The sequence below is a fragment of the Stylophora pistillata genome, chromosome 9 (genome assembly GCF_964205215.1).
Source record: "Stylophora pistillata chromosome 9, jaStyPist1.2, whole genome shotgun sequence".
NCBI lineage: Eukaryota > Metazoa > Cnidaria > Anthozoa > Scleractinia > Pocilloporidae > Stylophora > Stylophora pistillata.
This window is the reverse complement of record NC_142527.1, coordinates 25,577,701-25,590,392: the sequence shown is the minus strand read 5'-3', so window position 1 is coordinate 25,590,392 and position 12,692 is coordinate 25,577,701. Positions and strand designations below refer to the sequence as shown.

The following is a 12,692-nucleotide window of genomic DNA, read 5'->3' as shown; positions in this document are numbered from 1 at the left end:
CTTTTGCCTAGAAAAAAAACACTAGGTCATAGGAGACATTTGCATACCGTGCAATTTATAAACAACTCAAATTCTCGGAAATGTCACAACACTTTCCTACCGATCTCTTTTTCTTTCTCTGTCTCTCTCTAGCACTGTCCTTGGGTGTGTGTGTATGTGTGTGTCTCTCACTTGAAGAAAACAACTTGGAGTTTGCTTTTTACCCCTTTCTCGATGTACAACTGGAGTTTAACGAAAATAAGAGATAGAAAAAAAAAAAATCAGTTTCCGAGATGTCTTTGTACCTAAGATTAGCATATTATCCAGACTGAAACCTGTGAAAAGGAAGCTTCACATCACTAAGCTTTTCTAAAATATTAAACAGAATTGGTGATGTAGCAAAGGCTTAGCAATATAGAATAAGTCCTCAGATATCCCAATAATTTTGCAAAACATTGTCTGCTCCAGAGAACACTACGACCACAAGAAACTAATTTATAATTCAAAGTTCTCCAATTCTCGGAAATGTTATTATCTATGTCTCTCTGACGGTCGCTCGCTCTGTTTCTCTCTCTCTCTCTCTCTCTCTTAAAGGTAAAGAAAACAACTTTACGGGAGCTTTTTATCCCTTTCCCGAATTGCCAGTCACTGGCAGTAGAGTTGGACGAGAGTTAGAGATTTGAGACTCGAGCTGAGAAAGTAAATAAATTTTCCGCGTATGTCTTTGTGTCTCAGATCAACAAGGAAAAGCTGTGGAGAAGAAGCTTTACATCATTAAGCTTTCTAAAAACAGAGAGAATTGGTGATCAAGTTAAAAAACATGGCTGAAAATGTTTACTGAGTACGTTTTGTTGTTCGATTGTCCATGTTTACCAAAATCTATGCGCCCGCACCACGACTTTGCGTTTCAAATTTTCTGGAGCGAGCAGTAATCTTCAAACCAGTATGGTCATCAGAATAACGCGCCATGTTTGATTACTGATTAAACGTTATCCGGGAAAGGTTATCGAGCTCTTCAAGCGCTGATCTCTCGCTCATAATACCAACTGCAAGTTTGCTTTCTAACCGCCCTCTCTCAGTGTACAAAAATTAGAGGCTAGAAAACTCAACTTGAGATAGAATCAAATTTTTATGATCCATGTGTCTTCTATTATCTAGGTAAACTATGCTCAAACCTGTCAATAGGAGCTTTGATCTGAAGCTTTACGATCAGTAGAATTGGATATGGAGTTAAAAAAAAGTTTGCCTTTTTGTTAAAAATTTTCAGAACGTTTCGAGCATCGGTTCTTCGCCTAGCCTACATATTAAGCAACACCAATTTGCAATTAACGGCGTTTTGGAACGAGAAGCAAACCTCGAACTAGTAAATTAATCAGAGCAACTTTGAAGTGATCCACACAAAAATAATCATCTGAGCTGACATGGCTGTGTTATCAAAACAGATATCGTTTTTACCTTGAGCTTGTCTCCTAAGTTTTGGGCAAAGTCCACTCGGTGCTTTAAGCGACCAAAACCGTTTCTAAAAAGTGGCGTGATACTAGTTTCCTTTTATGGTCTTATTTGGCTTAACCAATCAAATCGATGGCCCGGTGATTGGCCCGGTGACCAACTCCTGCACGTGAAAGGAGCACGCACTGTCGCCCGCGCTCCTTTCCCAAGAACAGCGGCTCCTGATCCTTTTTTCGATGGAAGCCGTGTGATGAGTTACATGCTTTCAAACCTCCATACCAAACCTCCATAGACCCAAGAAGCAAAAATTTTGATTGAAATGCCTTAAAAATTTTTTTGCTTTTTGAAAACATTTGGTTGGACTTTCAAATAACTAACGCTATGGATAGACCAATATTTTTACCTTCCATGTACTCAAGGAAGCATGGGCCCGGATCTCGTGAAACATATAAGCCCCGACAATTTCTCTTTTTTCAAGAACACTTTATGCCGAAATACAGTTTCTGTTGCTTCAAAGATTTCTTGTTGGTTAAAAAATAATCCTTCACTCCGGCCTTCAAAAGGCCCACTTGGTCATGGAGTGTTTTGAGGGATTTTTCCCTTTTGGCTTCAAGCTCTGAAATGCAGGTTTCCAAAACAGCAGAAAAACTAGAAATTGAAAAGTTGGAAAACACTTGAATTCGAGAAATCAAAAAAGGATTGAGCCGAAGAGTTTACGAATGCTTAACTGAAACCCATTTCAAACTTACATTGTTTTTCCCATCCATGCCTACCCGGCTATGGCTTTTTTTTTTTTTAATCAGTTACCAAACTTTCTCTCCCCTCCCATATCTAAGCGCCTGGCGAGTCAGAAGAGAGGCGAGAGTTTCTTCGCAACTAATTTCCAATCCTAAGCTGAAACATTTCAGAAAATGATTTTGCAAATATCCAAGTATCTAATGCTGAAAGGAGAGCCAGCCATTATATCTGTGAGTTATTTGGGCATGTAATTTACTGCGGTGCTTGACGTTTCGGCAAATATCACCACAAAAGTGCAAGTTTTTCCCAAGGAGATTTTTCGGCAAACAACTTCTTTTGTCAGGATTCCTGAAAAAATAGCTATCGACACAATTATATGAAGAGTTTGTTGCCTTCTTTAAAATAGCATCGTAGGAAATCCGAAAGACTCCTTTTACAATAAATCCAAAAAAAACGCATTTATTGCTTTTATTAACAAGTCACTCTCTAAAGACACCAAAATCTCGGCTGATAAGCGATGGTCATCTGCAGCAACGTTTTTTCAAAAAGCAGTGTCACTAAATATTAACGTATGCTGTCGAGGGTAAATACAGCTGCTCATTCACACAAACTTTGATAAAACACCATAGAATACTGAACAACCGTAGGCTTGACAATTACAGGAACATCCGGTTGGCTAATTCTCAACCTTCCCAACTGTAATAAAGCATACATTGGTTCTGTCTCTTGAGACCTCTAAATATCAACGTATACTGTCGCAGATCTGTGGAATACAAACTTAAAACACTACAGAACACTAAACACTTTAAGGATTGATAGTTACAGAGACATCCGGTTGACTAATACTCAACCTTCATAACAGTAACAAAGCATACACTTGATTAAGTTCTGACAAATCCGCCTAAAACAAACTAATAGTGCATATATTTTGAAATAAAAACTTAACGATGACTCACTCCAACCCCTTAAAATAGCCTCGGTCAGGCAATTCTCCATCCCACAGTACTCTTTGATATTCGTCTCATGGTTGGCGAACTCGTCACTACAAAGCCTTCCATAACCTTTCGGATCGAGAATGCGGCTTTACCAGTACCTCAGGTACACGAAAAAAACACGTCAGGCCTTTCTCATTCGTGCAGCCACATCTCAGTTTGCTATGGTTGTGCGCATGCGTCAAGTACTAGTCAAGCAATAATCTCGACCTCTGAGCACCTCTGTACTGTCCATGAGCTTGTGACGAGAAGAACCTCTCGGTCATGCGCAGCAAGAGATGTCCCAGTATTTACTGCTTATATGATGGTTACTATTTTCAATTTTCATTATGGACGTATTACATTAGATTCATCTAATGGCGAATGCCACAATAAAGACAACGTTTAAATTTACATCAACAGTGATAAAAAAGTGAACGTTATGCCGTCGTTAATTGTTAGTGGAAAACAACGGTGATATCTCTCAGAGTTCGAATGGTCAGGCAGCCTCGTTCCCAGGGTCTCGCTTTCCTCCCTTTTTCGATGGAGAACGAAGTGGAAAGGATCCTGGGAACGCCGAGACTGTTGGTCAGGTTTCTTTAATCGACATATATTGATCCATTTCCTTGTTTCTACTCTCAACTGATACTAATTTGCATCAGCATAAAATGTAGTCTTAAAATTTGGCCTAATAGGAGCTACTTTGCGGTTTGCGGATCCTAGAAAGTTAGCCTATTTTAATAAATATCGGTATTTGCAAACCAAGACTAAGCACCCCTCTCCCTCCTGTTAATAAATAAATAAATAAATAAATAAATAAATAAATACATACATAAGTTAAAGCTCTCCTTTGAGGGCTTTTCAGCCTCAATGTAGATTAACTAAGTGATTAAAAATCCCCACTGGCAGGAGGTGGACCAGTGGGCTATTTACAGAGCGAAGCCGAGGAGTTGAACTAGAGGCAACCGAGAACAAATCCAGCGAGTGGCAGGGTGAAGGACTTGAGCTCGGGACACCGGATTACAAGTCCAGCACCCTAACCACTCGGCCACACCGCCTCCTGTTCTACACCATGCTTGTTTTCCTAACCAACGGCTATCGGTGAAGACTTTGGCAATTTTGCTCCGGACGATTAATTTGGCACTTAAGAAAATGACAGATCGCAGTCAGGAAATATTTTTAAGGTTAACTTTTCTTACCGTGACTAATGGTTGAAATTTGTCAGTTTCTACGCCAAGCGGCTAGATATTGTTGTCGTTTTTCAATGACTACATGTCCGTCAACAGAAAACATCGAACAAGCATTATCAACCTGCACTATTTCTGCCAATTCCTTTGAAGCTAGCTCTGTTCCAACTTGATCGGTCGCTTTCCTTTCAGCTTCAGCTTTACTGGCAGCTAGAAGAATAGGCTCTTTTGCAATTTGTCCCACTGCATCCGTCCAAAAGGTCAATGTACTAGGAGTTACAAGGCGTCCAACTGCATACAGTAGGTTTAGTATTCCTTTAGCTCCTTCACCAACTGCGAAATACCCCGCCGCTTCACCGAAATCTAGAAAAGTTCGTGCTCCAGAAATAACAGTAGCTAAACCTGCTCTAATAGCAAGCTTTATCGTCGCGTAGAATTCCTGTTCCCGCGCGGTCAGCCAAAAATTTCCCGTGCGGGAGTGGGGTAGTCAAGTGACGTCTCGCATTCCTTTTACCCGATTGGTTCGCTTGTCGCCAGTGGCCGTGAACTGTCTTCGCGCGAGAGGACAAGGTGGTTTGCGTAATATTCCAGTTTCGAGTGAGTTGTAAGCTCAAGTATATCAAGTGACACCTGAAAAATGGCACGAGATAAACGCAGCATAAACTTTTATACTGACCTAAATAAACTGTCGATGGCGGATGTTCTGGATGTTGGGCCAAAAAAGAAGAAAAGGAAAACGCTGAAGGGTGTCTTCAAGGCTGAGCGGTTGGTGGCTGTAAAGAACACAAAGGTAAGGATATCTAACGATTGCCATGACAAACTTTCATAAAGCTGGAAGAGAAGCCGTCAAAATACCAACAAAAATTGTCTATAAATGGATTTTTATTGTAGTCTGATGGGCAGCCTGTTTATCTGGTCAAGTGGCGAGGTTGGGGGTCCGAACACAACACGTGGGAGTCAGAATCCCACATTTTGGATCACGGTCTTTTACGGTAAGTCCTGCTTTAGACGCTTAAAGTGTTAAGCTCGTTCCCTTTCAGATATCTCTCCTCGTATTTTTTAAATAAAAAGCAAAGTTTTATGGAAATTCTGCCGATTCCTGGTAGACCACCCGGCGCTTAACAGTTTATTATTTCATGCGCAAGCATTCAAAGAAATTAAATCATGGTTTTTATTCGGAGGAGATTTTCGCATGTAACAAACTTTCTTTTACCGGATTGGCTTCTCGCTGTTAAATGCATCCCATCTTTTGTCCAGCTATTTCAGAAATCCGTCTCCCCCAGAAGACGTGTTTGCAGAGAACCTCGAGAGACTGAAAAATATCATCGAGAGTGGACTTGCCGAACCCCTGTTGACAAAGAAAACGGTCGAGATGAGACATGATGTTTTCAGAAAAATCGTGAAAAGAACTGTTTTAAATTTAAACACAAAGATATGGCTTTCAGAGGCTGACTTCGACCGAAAGTATTTTCCTGAAGGCTGGCAAAGTACTTATTCCACGAAGAGAGGAGATCGGCGGACAATTATCTTTCCAATTGTCGTCCGCTTGTTTCTCGGACGCTCACACAAGTTGTACTGTGCAGAGGGCAAGGAGCTGCCTCGGCGATGGACCGAGAAATTGACCATTGCATTTGTCAAGGAAACGCACTGAAAAGACGGTAGTTACGTTACTACTTCAAGGATTTTGCTCAAATACGGTCGATCAACTCCATTGTGATTTATTACTCAGTATACAAACTTTACATCTTTCTTAGTACAATGAACTTTAAACTTTAAATGGTTGGAACTGGTTAAAATACTATTTGACTTTCACTTTGTTACATTTGAATACTTTTAGATACACACTGAAAGACAGAACTTTCAAGTTCCAAGGGGGTTCCTCTTGTATGGGCTGTATAGGTATGTGCGGCCCCAAGGGGTATGGTTTTTCAGTCGTTTTGGTGGTAAATAGGGTATTGGTTTTGGCCACTTTCGTCAGAAATAGGGTATGGTTTTTATACTTTGGTCTTGATTTAAGTATGTTTTTTTTAAAAAAAACTACTTTTTCATATTATCAACAAGACCATCAACTATAGTTCTTCATAAGTAATGTTTAGATCAACTGCTTTAAATAGGGTATCGAATTTTAGGTAAGGTCCTAAATAGGGTGGTGAAAGTCATAGATTTTGGTCATAAATAGGGTAAGGGTTTTGTGGGGTGGGCTGCACACCCCCACCCAATATTTCTGGGAGTATTTCCCCACCTGGGCTTCAGGTAGAGTTACCATTTTGCCATGCCATTATATCTGAAATGATATCCACCCTTTTTTTCTTTAAAGGAGGTTTTCCTAATTTAGTTTGAAAAATAGCAGCTAGTTCTCTTTTTTGCAATTTCTTGAGGTCACTTAGGGTGTAACATTCACTGTTCTGGTGGCAGCTGTTGTTTGCGATTGAAGTAGATGTACAGGAATTTTGACAACCTGAGGGCAACAGGGATGGCTGTGTGGAAAGAGCTTGTGAAGCTTCAGCAATAAAATTTTTAACAGCGTTCTTAGCCACTAGACTCTTTCCCTGTTCCCAGTAGGAGATATCCCTTTTTTGGTATTTTCTATGTTCACGCGCACATCCCTCATGCTCCAAAACCTCGATCCTTTTTTCTACCAGCAAAATCTGGCGACAACTATCCCATCGATTACATTTTCTTTGAAAGTATTTTCGCATGTCATCATTTTTCTTCTCCACACCTGCAAAATGACAAAAAAAAAAAAAGAGGAAAGATTTAAAAAATATTGATTACCAGTGGATTAAAAGTGTGGCACTTACATTGTACACGTTAATGAAACTTGAAATCCTTAAATACAGGTATTTTGCATGTTGTATGATGTAGTAGAGATATAGCTATACTATAATATGCATACCCTGGCCAGTAAATGACTTGACAGATCCCATTTCTTGCAGTAAACTAGGAAGGTGGCATAACATAATGTGTATGTAGGGTGTTATGGGGTTTACTTTGGCATATCCAGGCCCTTTCAAACTGCAAAGCAGAAGAACCCATTCCTTTACCTACAGTGAAAAGGATAAACATATAGTAATGTTATAGAAATAAATATTTCAGTCAGAGTGTATAGTGGCAGCTGACATAGACTGTCTCAATATATTGACGGCCTTATTATTACCTTGCTTGGGAAATCCTGCACATCTTTCTCAGATGGACTCCAACTTCCAAACACATCATAAAGTTCTTTGAAATCCTGTATATAATAGACATGCAATATTAAAAAAAAAAAAAAACAAAGCAAATAACTAAATGAAAAAGCAGGTGACAAGTTAAAATTCTGCAAGATTTAGAAGGAAATCAACTCCAAATAATATATTTGTACTTACTTTCCACAGTTTGGTCACCTTTTCACAGACCTCAGGAGGTAGAAAGGAAGAGAATCTAGAGGGGAGGCTTGTTAACAGTTTCTTCTTTTCATTTCCCATAAGAGATGTCCAGTCTAAATTTCCTTGTTTGTCTGTCCAAATTGACAGGGATACACCACCTTCTCTGACAGCTTCAAGGAATGTTTTCAGATGTATTCCTCTCTGCTCTTTACTTGATTTCTTGAAATCATCTCTCTAAGTATCAATAAAATCTATTCTTTATGTTCACGATAAATGTACAAGAAATTAAAACAGATTGCTGTTGTTCAAATTTGCTTTAATTTACACTGTAGACTTTACACTAAAGGCAAGTCTTTATTTCAGTTACCTCATCCCAGTTAATAACATCATAGATAATTCCCTTCTCTAGAATATCTGTAATCCGTAGAAACATGTGGAGCTCATCAATCATGACCCTTTCAAGTGGTATGTCGAAAAGAGGCTGTGCACGGCAGCCGGGATCCTTATACCATCCAGGGTTTAAATTTCGTTTCATTTTCAAGAAAAAAGTCAATGGCTTGGTGAGGTCATTCCTGTAAAATAATAGAAATTAAATATTAATGAGAGTTGCAATTGTTGAGGCCTGTTTGGTAATTGCATGAATGGCTACATCCAGTGATTGAGAATTTATTGTGTAAGTATTTATGTATATCACCTTTTAAAGTAAATTATGTATTGTCACTGAAAGCCCCACTAGGGAAGTGTCAATAAAGTTATAGTATTTGACTCACAGATATTACCTTTCTTCATTACTACATGTGCACCAAATACATGAATTTTTGCTTGTGGCAGCCTTCATACCCATACAGAGCAGAAGGAACTGGAAGAAAAAAAAAGATATATGCAACAGTGAATAATTAATTTTTCCTGAGAATGCCTTATATTGAACTTGAAAAACTTGTATTGCAATATTAATGACATTATTTTTATTCAAAGAATTTTTTACCTTTTTTTCTATGCTTGAATTAATGATGAAGGGATTGATAATTTATTATGAAAAGTGAAACTAATTATAATTACTAGCTTTTAAGAGGGTACAGGTTAAAAAAGCATAAACCACATACATGTATGTGCTCTTCTCAAAAGGTGGTTACTGGATTTGCTTACCTTGTAGTCACCACCAAGATAGAGCTGTATTTTCAGTTGTTTTCCATCTACTTCTAGGACTTTTTCTTTTGAGAGGGAGTTAACTTCTTTAATGACATTTTGGAGACTGGTTTTTAAAGTATCATAGTCCTCCTTACATTTAACCACTGAGATTGTATGATTTCCTGGACAAATTAAAGGTAAACAATGTTTATTTAGTAATAAATGGCATTCCCTTCACTAGAGATGCTGCCAAATGTGCACATAAATATATTACCTGAACTGGACATGACAGCCTGCCCATCATCCAACAGTGAGAACGAAAAAACAACAAGGCCACTGTTGTGGGTTAAAGCAGCTCCGTCTCCACTGAGCTTGACCTTGTGAAAGAACATTAAACTAGCCTTCTAGTAACATAGTCCTTGGATTAACAGTGGAAATATGAAATGAATTTTTTAATGGAAATAAAATCAAAAGATATGGTAATATTGAAAGTACCTTGAAGACTTTATCCTCGGGAGCTTCAATGTTATTAACTTCAATCTAGAGACAATATATTCATATTTATATGTAAAAAGAGAGAAAGAGAGAGAGAGATCAAGTATTGAAATTTGTATAACATCCTAAGACAGAACTGACTGCATAAAAAGTACCTCCTATAAAAATTTATGCACTACTAAACAAGCCATAATACACACATTTATTGGTGACTGTCTCCATGCAGGCAGAAATTAATGGTTCTGATTAAAGATATATTTTGTCCAAAAGTGAAGTGCCCTAGGCACCACATCATTATATGGCCACCCTGTTAGCTAAAACCTAGAATCTATGCAGGCAATTAATTTTTTGGTTATGAAGGAAAAGTATTGAAATCCTCTATGGTCTCCTTTGCCAACAATCTCATTGCCTGGAACAGTTTATGGATGACTGTTAACATCTTACATGTCTCTGAAGTTGCAGCTTCAATAGCTGTTTGAAAGACAACTCTGCTCCTGGTGCTTTCCCTGGTGACCTCTGAATGTCCCACAAACTGTCTAGGGATGCCTGGCACCCTTCAACTATGTATGATCTGGAAAGATCCTTTCCACCAACCACTTGGGACATTTCATGATAACCCTCAAGTGAGATACAAAACCTGGCAAAATATGAATAGTTTATTTCATAGGGGAAAATTGATGTTACAGAAAAAAAAACAAAAAACTGATGTGATTTGGAGTCAAGTATAACTCTTAATTGGTATTAAATTACCTGTTCAGTATATAAACCAGGTGTTTGACCTTAGTTTTTTCATCATCTGGCAGTGATTCATACTTCCTCTGTTTTAGGGGAACCTGTTCATTCTGAGGAGTGGCTCCTGATAGAGATGGTTTATCTTTGTTGCTTTCTATACGATCTGTGGAGGCTGTATGACCAAAACAATGACTTGCTTCAATTGTTGTTCATGCAAAACTTATTTTTAACTCATACAGAACACTAGTACCTTCTCCCTTGAAATGAATGGTTATTGCCTCTCCAGTTTCTACATCGTGCAAGTTTAGACTACCAGGAATTAGTCCATAGGTCTCTGCAAACCAGAGTACTGCTTCACCTTTGGTTCTGGGCAATGTTAATAAGTTAGGATAGCAAAATTAATAACGTACAACTATATTTCCACATTGTTAATCAGTTTAGGTTAAGAAGCTGAATATTTCATAAGTTATTTCGACTCTTTTTAAAAGTCAATTTTTTGGTCAATTACAGAATTTATTTTTCAAGAGATTGTATGCCATGTTTTACAGTGTAACTTTCTCAGTTATACCTGGGCCTTTCTTTCTGGACATCCTATGGGTGAATGTCTCTTGTAGGTTAGAGTCTTAGGGGGTTCTTGCATATATGGCCTTTGATGTGCTGCTGTGATGGGTATGGTTTTCAAGCAGGTTACTCTAGGATAGGGTACATAAATCAGAGTGTTTGGGTCTAGAATAGGGTATCATTTTTCACGAAACTGACTGTTGAAGACTTTATCTAGATTTAGGAAACCAGGAATTGCCATTATATTGTGGTATAAGGTTTTGTTTTGGCTAGACTGTGCTAGTGACCTCAGTAGTTTCTGGAAAACAGCTATTCTAGGATAGGGGGGATTTGGGGAGTTTAGTCAAGTATAGGGTAGCAAAATTCAGCCTAACTAGCTCTCGTATAACCTCAGGGTTCCAGGATCCCAGCAGCATATCCTCACCCAGAGATTCCTAAAGTACCCACCCGGGTTAAGGTAGTGAGTTTGTGATGGATTCTTGTTATTTCATGGGTTAACAGACCATCTCATACTTCTAAAAACGAAAATATTTTTACCTTATTTCTGTCAACTTTCTTCGTGCTTGCCTCTCTGATACATTTTGAATTTTTTGCCCCTTGTTCCCCAACCTATCTATTAGCGCCGACCTCCTCTCTAACTCGACTTGCTGTACCAAGACCTCGTACACTTTTCTGCTTTGTTCCTCCAACTGCCTGTTAAGTTCAACGATTTCTGTCTCCAGTTCTTCTCGTTTTTGCTTCAAATCATCAATTACATTCTTTGGCATACTTCCAATTTCGGCTTCTTGTATGAAAAGTTCATACACTTTGTCGCTCTTAAGGCGATCTCTGGCTACTTTCCCAATAAGCCTTGAACTCATTTTCTTTGCAAATTCTTGAATGCTTTGATAAAGACATTTCGCTATTCTACATTTCGATGCTGGCAACAGAGAATAACCCAGAGTTTGTAAAGTGCCATTAAGGGCAGCAAAAGCGTCCGATTTAGAAGAAATTTTTCTCCACTGCCAAAGCCCTTCTCCGCTAATTTGAATGATAGTGATTTTTCCGTCGAGCGTTTTTAAGCTTGGTGGAATCACGCTGATCTTCTCTGCGCTGAGGAAAGCCCATTCAGGAAAAGTTTCGGCATAATCAGTCATTTTCATAGAGTCGCACTCGAAATATTTAGGCCTTTTATCACTCTTTAAAGCTATCGCAACTTTTCAAAGCTAGCTGTCCAAAATGACTCCCAGGAAAGATGAACTGAAGGGAAAGCTCACTGAAGAAACACTGACGTTAACCGTTCGCGACTCCTTATAAATGTTTTACAAAATGTTCCAGAATATTCCAAGGATCTGTAATACAACTATTTTTAGTACTAACAAAATATGCTGACTAAGAGAGGGTTCTCGAAAGTTCCATTAAGAGTTCTTAATGAGTCGTCATAAGCGTTCCAGAAACTTCCTCAGTTCTATTTTTATAATTCAGTGACACAAAGCTTTCTAGAAAATACGAGCACTCTCCACAACAAAGTAAATTGTGTTTTTAAAAATGTATTTATCATGGCTTACGTAACCTTTTCTTTAGCTATTCATCCGCGTCTTACGACCGTCCATACGCCCTCAAAATTAAATAATCAGGGACTAGGGATTGTTAGTTTCTCTTAGAAGTAGTTTTTTTTTCGTATACGAACATAGTTTTGATTGGTTAGTAGGGTGGTTTTTCTTGCTTTTTTTTTATTATTATTATTACATTTCCGAGTTTTCATTCCTTTAAACTACCGTTCCTATCAATTTTTCCGATGAATGCATAATAAAGAGGGTCGCATACGGCTTGTGTTGACACACCCCAATTGTGGTTTCTTATTGAATGATAAATGCTTTATATTCGTTTGAACGGGGTAACGAATTAGAATATAACTTTCTTTCTGTTGTTTCTGTGCCGCGTGGATCTTTCCTCGCAAATAAACATGTTTCGTAAACACGTACATTCGTCATTCAAGTTTCCCGCTAATTGCGCGTGCTTCGCGCGAGTACAATCGGCATTGCCGATATCTTTATTATTCAAATTACAATCGATCGGTAACTGTCGGGCGATCTCCGCGGATCAGG

General features: G+C 38.5%; 1 protein-coding gene and 1 long non-coding RNA gene across 2 annotated transcripts in view; one reads left to right on the top strand and one right to left on the bottom strand.

Moving 5' to 3' along the window:
- The first annotated feature begins 4,752 nt into the window (after positions 1-4,752).
- LOC148724044 (uncharacterized) lies at positions 4,753-6,856 on the top strand. Its single transcript, XR_015991692.1, has 2 exons — positions 4,753-5,316; positions 5,582-6,856. It is a non-coding gene; the product is annotated as an uncharacterized LOC148724044 (long non-coding RNA).
- LOC148724043 (uncharacterized) overlaps positions 6,023-12,692 on the bottom strand; it is a 14,885-nt gene continuing 8,215 nt past the window's right edge. The window contains exons 3-15 of the mRNA XM_088733192.1: positions 11,143-12,692; positions 10,295-10,410; positions 10,063-10,216; positions 9,757-9,949; positions 9,313-9,357; positions 9,092-9,194; positions 8,836-8,999; positions 8,469-8,548; positions 8,057-8,261; positions 7,690-7,923; positions 7,482-7,556; positions 7,221-7,368; positions 6,023-7,046 (exon numbers count right to left, since the gene is read on the bottom strand). The exon at positions 11,143-12,692 is cut by the window's right edge and continues 678 nt beyond it. Coding sequence (XP_088589318.1) covers positions 6,574-7,046; positions 7,221-7,368; positions 7,482-7,556; positions 7,690-7,923; positions 8,057-8,261; positions 8,469-8,548; positions 8,836-8,999; positions 9,092-9,194; positions 9,313-9,357; positions 9,757-9,949; positions 10,063-10,216; positions 10,295-10,410; positions 11,143-11,747 — 2,595 coding nt within the window. The 5' untranslated portion in view covers positions 11,748-12,692 and the 3' untranslated portion in view covers positions 6,023-6,573. The remainder of the gene's footprint in view (positions 7,047-7,220; positions 7,369-7,481; positions 7,557-7,689; positions 7,924-8,056; positions 8,262-8,468; positions 8,549-8,835; positions 9,000-9,091; positions 9,195-9,312; positions 9,358-9,756; positions 9,950-10,062; positions 10,217-10,294; positions 10,411-11,142) is intronic.